General features: G+C 32.5%; 1 protein-coding gene across 1 annotated transcript; it reads left to right on the top strand.

Annotated features, from left to right (window-relative positions):
- On the top strand, window positions 1-7,685 carry LOC117118910. Its single transcript, XM_033263641.1, has 6 exons — window positions 1-158; window positions 1,164-1,445; window positions 3,716-3,857; window positions 5,754-6,139; window positions 6,580-6,721; window positions 7,553-7,685. Exons 2-6 carry the CDS (start codon window positions 1,165-1,167, stop codon window positions 7,568-7,570), a joined length of 969 nt encoding a protein of 322 aa, XP_033119532.1. The 5' UTR covers window positions 1-158; window position 1,164; the 3' UTR covers window positions 7,571-7,685.

The raw sequence follows: 7,685 nt of genomic DNA, 5'->3' as shown, positions 1-7,685 counted from the left end.
GCACTAAAGACGATCTTCACAAGTGATAATGCGGAAGTGGTTGAGCTGCTTAGTCACAGCCCACTCAACCAGTGTTTTGGTTTAGTTTCACAATTGGGCGCGGTGCTCGTACACTTCTGCTGTGTAAATAACTTCTATGTTTTTATATTGTCATTGATGTAAGTTCATACTTATTAACCTTATTATTAGTTTAATAACTATATAAACAAGCATCGCTGTGGATGCTAGATAAGGTACTGGGACAAGATACCTACCCAGGACTAGCATAAGACCTTTTTAAGGCTTAAGTTAAGCTACTTTCATAGGAGGAAAGGTGCAAAACAACTGGTAGATTAGTTTAGAGTATGAAGCAAGGCCTAACTTTTAGCATACCGTAGCTTCATCTTAAAAAACGTATCAAAAATCTGTTGGGAATTTTAGCGACATAGCAGGCTAGAATATTTTATTTGCAAATTGACAGTAATAACTCCAGGATGTAGCCTTTACTTTTAAAATCCAATGTGAGGTGTCATAATTAAAATCACGCGGCGACTATTGAAAAAATCAGCTTGTAACATATTGAAACACTCGCACATTTTTATTGAATCGGTGTGGTAAAAATAAGTATAAGCCCTACTTGCAGGGCCAGCTGCAAGAGGTCTAAAGGTCAGGTCAGTGGCATGGGATGACCGGCATACATTATTTACAGCTGTAGGTAATATAATTAATTTTGAAAAGATAATCCAATTCAAATATATTTTGCAACATCATAAAAAGCTGCTTAATTACAGAGGTTTACAATAATATTATGCAAGAATTATAATAATCAAACATTTTAAAAGCAATAAATACTAATAATTAATATAAATAATATAGTATTTTTTATTATTGTTGCTAAATTTGTATTTTTAAAAAATTTTTGCAGGTCAGATGCCCAGCACATCGGACCATTGAAGCTAAACACGAGATAAATGTATTTAGCATCATGTTTATCTTTAAATCATTTTTTTGTTCTATAAATTTTAATCATGATTGACAGTATGTTTTAGGAGGTAGACAGAATAATTATCAATAAGTGAATTAAATCAACTATTCTCCAACCTTTTAAAAGCCAACATTTAAAACAAAAAAATAATATATAAAAAACCAAAAAACAGTTTATTTTATATTGTTTCTGTTCTCAGAATGAGTACCACTGTAGAAATTGAGGATTCAGAAAAATTCCAGTCTGCTATATCGTCGGTGAGATCAGATGATGGAGAACTGGTTCGTCAGAGTTGGGTTTTGATCGGTCATGTCGATCAGAATCCAAACATGATACATATCGTTGACAACGATAACAGTCCCGGAGCTCAGATCAGCGGTTTTGTGTCTGGATTGCAGGAGGATATGGTAATGTATGGCCTCTTGCGTCATTCAGTTACCGTGGATATGTCAGCTACAATCAAGTTTATCTATGTTCATTGGTAGGTTGATGATCTTTTTTATTTGTTAATATTATATCGATATTTATGATCATATTATCATACTGTACAGTAGCTCAATTGTAAGAACTTTATTAAAACAGTGGCTGCACTCCGCAATATTTAGCATTAGCTCAACCTGCCCTCGATAAACTAACGTTACGTTATCTCACTATATTAATTGGATTAACACATTATCAAGGATAAGTACTGAGTGTTAACACTGGTGTCCTTGGATTCAGTTATAGGTAAACGGATTAGTTGCCTTTTTTATGAGGTTTTAATTGTCCTTTACCGCCGAAAGTGCGGTTTTCTAACGTTAGTTTATGGAGGGCTGGTCGGCCTAATGGGTCTACTGTGAATGCATTCCTTTTTGAATGTCATCATGAATATTTTCATATTACTCGATTGTTTTTATTGTATTTTTACCTTGGTGTTGTGTTTGAAATAAAAAATAAATGAAATAAAATAAATGAATGAAAAGGTATATAAGCAGCTGGTTTTGGTCTAAACAATTCATATTCCAATAAAAATTAGGACAAAAAAAAGAATTCTTGTGTTGGCAACTTTTTGGGAATTGAATCCAAAAAGTGGGTAGGTCAGTAGGAAAAGTTTTTTTTTTCTTACCACTAGTATTTTTATGCCTAAAAAGTAGAAAATACACAACACAAATTCAACAAAGACCATTTTAAAATCTATATTTAAGAGCCAAACGATCGCCTGCCGTCCAGCAAGATAGACCTATTCCTGTTTCCAGCCCTTTCAGCTCATTAAATAAATATTTGTTGTTGTAGCAAAAAAAAAAAAAAAAATGCCTCAATTTCGTACATTTTGGGTCGATCTTTAAAAAAATAAGTTTGCGAAACAAGGTATAAAAAACTATATTTAAACACATTCCAGGAATGGTCGAGGATTTACCCAGAACAATATTATGTGTTCAAAAAAACGTTTTGTAGAACCATAAGTACGTACTTATATTAAACCAAATTTCACAATGTCATAACCCTTGAACGTTGTGTGAACGTTATTTTCTGATATATTGTACCAAACCACAATGTTTGCGAATGTTAGAAGAATGGTTTGTGTATACTGTTTCACATCAGAATATTGAAATTAATGGTTTAAAACCTTTCCAATTAAGTAAAAACAATTCTCTTAAAGCCAAGTATTAGCAGTGGTTTGGTGTATTGCGGAAGATGATGGTACCAGATGTCTATTATAAAACAATACTTCTTTGTAGATCCTGATATTAATATGGGCAAGAAAACCTCTTCATAACTCAATATTATTTCCATTCAGTTGTACATGCATGGCCTTTCTAGACAGAATTAGGTCTGTGATCCAATCTTAAAGTAATTCAGCTGCCTATATTTAGCTGACCTGTTTTGGCCCATTCTTGTAGCACAAATACAGAGTTGTGCTGGTAGTCATATATTATACAAATTTAGAAGTGTGGACAAAGCTAGAAATGTAAAGAACAACTTTTTTGGCCGCAACGTTTCCAGTTACTGAACCTAAAAATAATATGGATGTAAGATACAAGGAAAATATCAGTGTAGAAAACAACTTTAGTTGGCTTTATATAATTTGGTTAAGAATTGCTTGGTTGAACCAGGGAGTTGTTATAGGTTGAACATTAAAGTCATCAAAGGTGAATCAAAATAATAAACATAGGTGATTTTCGCTTGGCCCACTCATAAAGTGGTTCAAGTCTGAAATTTGTTTGTGCACATTTTAATATTATATGTAGTGTAGCAAGTTTTTAAGGCCTTTATCCCATATTTAAATGCATTACTGTAAATCTTTAAAAGATTTATAAAAAGCTATTTAAAGCTTCAAAAGAAAGAAATAAAGTTACTGACTTTCCATGTTACACAGATGAAAATAAATCAGTTTTTACTATATAGTTCTTATTTAACTGCAAAAATGCTTCTATTCAATTTAAATCCTTATAGTGGTTTTGAAAGCTAGTTATTTATTAAAATTTTTCATTGATAAGTTATTTTCAAGTACAGTATTGTTAAAAGTACTGTAAAATGCAGATGGTATTTTAATAACATATTTACTATATTTCGGTACATTTACCATAAAATAAATTACTTGGTGAAGTATTTTGAAATCTTTTTATAATTATGAATTAATCATAATATTTTGGTTTGGTGGTTATTTAATATAATAAAATAAACAATAAACTTATCAACAAACATCAATAAAATACAGACATTTCAAATGTAACATTTGTAAGAACATTTCTATTTTTTGTTTCTTTGAAGGATTGGTTCAAAAGTTGCTCCATCAAAGAAGGGTCGGTACGGTGTTGTTCACGGAAGTGTGAAAGCTATTATTGGAGACAGTCATCTTACAATTGAAACAAGCAGTTTAGATGATCTGAATTTAGAGTTGATAACTAAACAGGTATGCACATCCCAAACCATAGTTGTACAGTAATCACAGTTGTGCGCAACAAAGGCCTATCATTCTATTAAAATCACATCATAGAGGCATTCGTAATTCACACAATTTCACCTCCATCACTATACAGGTGCAGGTCCATTTAACCAGCTTGAGAAATGCGGGGGATAAATTTCTCATCTGTATGGATCTTAATAAGGGGAGGAGGTAGTCCCACTAAATCTGGGTCCCATAATATGTTTGTTTATAGCCCTGGGTCTTAATAGGCATCCCCCACGGGCCAACGCGCAGCCATTAAATCTGGCCTGTGAGAGAAACTGAAATTAAAAATAAATAATAATAAAAAAGTCAATAATTTGATAAATACTTTTCACATAATATTGGAATACATAAACACAATCCCTGGGCCATGTCCACTAACAATATTTAAGGAACGATCACACGTGTGAACATGCCTCTTATTAATGCATGGAAGATGAAATTTTGCATGTTAGGAATCTTTGAGTAGGGAAACACCGCTGAGATCTAAAAAAAAATTGACATGGTTTTAGGTATACTTTTAACAGAAAATAGAACTGTGGCACTTGCCGCCTGTGAATTTCCCCCTCAAATTTTGTTTCCACTTAGGGAATTTTTGCTCTCAGCTATTCCCCCCACCCCGCTATTTTCCCCTGCTATCTTCCGCCAGTAATTTTTTCTCCTAGTTTTCCCACTGAGTTTATATAAGTTCATTATACTATAGGCAGAACAACTATTTGGGTTTTTTTTGTATTTGTTATTTTTGCTATTTTTGTTTTCTTGTCTTGTCGTTGTAAGTTTACATCATGCAGGTGTGCCGCTGATAGCATTATAAAATCAATTAACTGATTGAATCTTCTCGATGCATTTGAAATACTGATGATAAGCCTATTAAGACACATTGTGGAAATGTTATTTTAAAAAAGAAATAAAGTAAAGAAAACAGGAAATCTCCTTTGCCCTATGAAAATCACACCTATTTCCTAGTCATTCTATATATACCATTGTCTGCATCAGCTAATACTTCGGCAAGAAGCGGAAATATTATTTCTGGTATGAAGTGGCAAAAGGAAGGGTGTAGGAATATGTTTTAGTACTTATTCATTCATGGTTTAACTATCAGTATTAACAGTTAACTTTACTCTTATAAATTACAGGTATACTTTAATGTTACTGTACTACGTTTGTTAATACACTGAATGCAATTGTTGTTTAATGTTTTAGCATTCTCTTTATCTTGTGACAACAAAAACTATGGTGAAGAGAATATTGATATGTATTCTTTACTTAAAAGTTACAGAATTTTAATGTTTGCAGTAACTTCATATTGTTATGTAGCACAATAAAAAGAACCATGAATTTATAGATATTTGGAAAAGCCTTATCCGACGTATTCAGGGACTAATATTGTTTTAGTTTTTAATGTAATTTCTTCCTCATAAAATTGGAATTAGCAAAATTGTTAGAAGATTTGTATTGACTGCAAATTTCAGAATTACACGTGTAAATACAACAGAAACTAGAGAAGTACCAAATGGAGTGTAGTAAATAAAATGTATTATATAACAAATGTAAACACTACATTGAACCTCTTTACACATCTATCAAGTGATTAAGTTTATTGACATGTTAACTAACTAGTTGGAAATTATTGGTCTTAAATATTTTGGATCAGCTACATACTCAACTTGATATTGACCCGGTTTAATAATATTATGGTATTACTGCATCATTTTTCCTGTTAATAAATTTGATTTATTAAATCAGTTTAAATTCCTTAACACGTACTGTCGACCCAGTAACCATGGAGCTGTCAACAGTAGAAAAAATAAATTTTGTTATACTCTTTTTAATGTAGATTTAATTTTATTACTTTTACAGTTGGAAGAAAGCAGTGGAGTCTACAATAAAGTTTTGGAAAATGATCAACATGGTTTGCCAGAGAGAGGTTTCACACAGCATCAGGTTAAAGACAAAAAAAAAACTGTTACAGGGATAGTGGTACCTACAGGACCAGGAATCAAAGTGGATGATGACGTTCTGACTGGAATTCAAAATGTACGTGATGATGAAAATCCCTTAACGTGGGTAGCTGCTGGTTATGAAAATGGGGACGTCAAGAAACCACTTGTAAAATGTTCGGAAGGCTCTGGGGATACTGAGGAGATACGAGAAATATTGGCAGACGATCAAGTGTGCTACATTTTGTACAGGAAAACAGAGATTGTTCATGAGGTTCCAACTATTAAGTTTATCTTCATTACATGGTAAGTTTTGTATTGTTATTGTATGTCAGTTATGTATATATTTGTCATGAGTATACAAAAGCAGAGGTCCCAAGGATCCCGACTCACAGGAAACAATTTCCCCCACTACCGCATAAGCAAAAATCTCCCTGAAACCTGACTCCTGCAAAATTTACAGTACATGTTACTTATTATCAAATGTCTCCCGGAAAGGTTCATTTAACCAGGTCTTTCAAAACTGGCTTTGTCCAACCTAGGACCCCTGCAAAAGTGAAAAATATCCAGATTCAGTTACCTTCTTCTTTCTTGTTCTTGTTTGCTGCTGCCTTTCAAGAAACTGATTTTGCAGCTTAACCTGTGTGTGGCCGTGAACAACCCCAATACAGTATTATATTTTTTATACTTATAAAAGTTCTGATGTTTTATTTTGGTTGATGATATTTGATTGTATTTTTATCTAGGGTTGGTGAGAATGTGAAACCTATGACTAAAGCCAAAGTTTCAACAAAGAAATCAGCAGTGCAAGACATTTTCAAAACAGCTCACTTTACATTGTTTATGTCATCAAAATCAGAATTGACGGAAGCTAGTATTAAAAGTGCAGTAAGTTTATTTTAGGGACAATTTCTTTGTATATTGATTTATGAACAAAATAAATGTATGGCCGAGTGAGTTTGAGAGGGTTGCTCATCTCATCTAATGTCAGATCTACTGTTTTTAAAAAATTTTAAATTCTAAGCATTTGTTTTTTGTCAAAGGGCCTCTTGACAGTGATTAAGGTTACATTTGGGGTCCTGTCTCATGTTTCTGTTTGTTATAAATTTTAATGTTTGAGACAAATAAATGAAATCAAATGAAAAATAAGTACAATAGAACCCTTTCTTTGGGACACCACTTTTAATGTGACAGTATCCCTATTAATAAGACACCCCTATTTAAGGGGATACTTTATAATAACATTAGGACCAACTATTCAGGGGACACCACTGCAGGGAACACTTTTGTGGTGTTGAAGTTCTTTTTTGTAGGGTTCTACTGTATATGGAAATGAACCATGAAAATGTTGATAAGATGTTACAACTCGATATACAACATTGATTTTATTCTTATGTTAAAAAAATTGATTTGGACCGCCAAACTGCAAGCTAGCTAATCCAGAGAGTTCATTTGCAATCAAATACAATTCATTGTTAAAATTAATAGTTTTCTGTGGATCATGTCTAGTAAGGTGCTTGATAGTTTTGTAAATTTAATAAGATATTTCTTTGTCTGTCTTCTTGACCTGATTTGAATACAAATTTAAAACTATATAATAATAAAAACAAATTTAAAATTGGTGAAGTAGAGAGGACCCAGGCACTTTCAGTTTGATCAGTGACTTTAATGCATGATAATTTCTTACTTCCTCATTCGTATATTTTGTTTGTTTCACAGATGAGCATCAGTGGTTGATCAAACAAACAGAAAGAATGATCCTCATTGCAGACACATAGTTAAAGCTAGCCTTGCTTGCAGGTTACAGCAGTTTTAAAGATGTATTGTTCCTTAAAAATTACAAAAAATTATT

The sequence above is a fragment of the Anneissia japonica genome, unplaced genomic scaffold (genome assembly GCF_011630105.1).
Source record: "Anneissia japonica isolate Jap-2015-1 unplaced genomic scaffold, ASM1163010v1 scaffold288197_len338424_cov179, whole genome shotgun sequence".
NCBI classification, from domain to species: Eukaryota; Metazoa; Echinodermata; class Crinoidea; order Comatulida; family Comatulidae; genus Anneissia; species Anneissia japonica.
The sequence above is the reverse complement of the archived record's forward strand: the minus strand, read 5'-3'. Positions and strand labels throughout refer to the sequence as shown.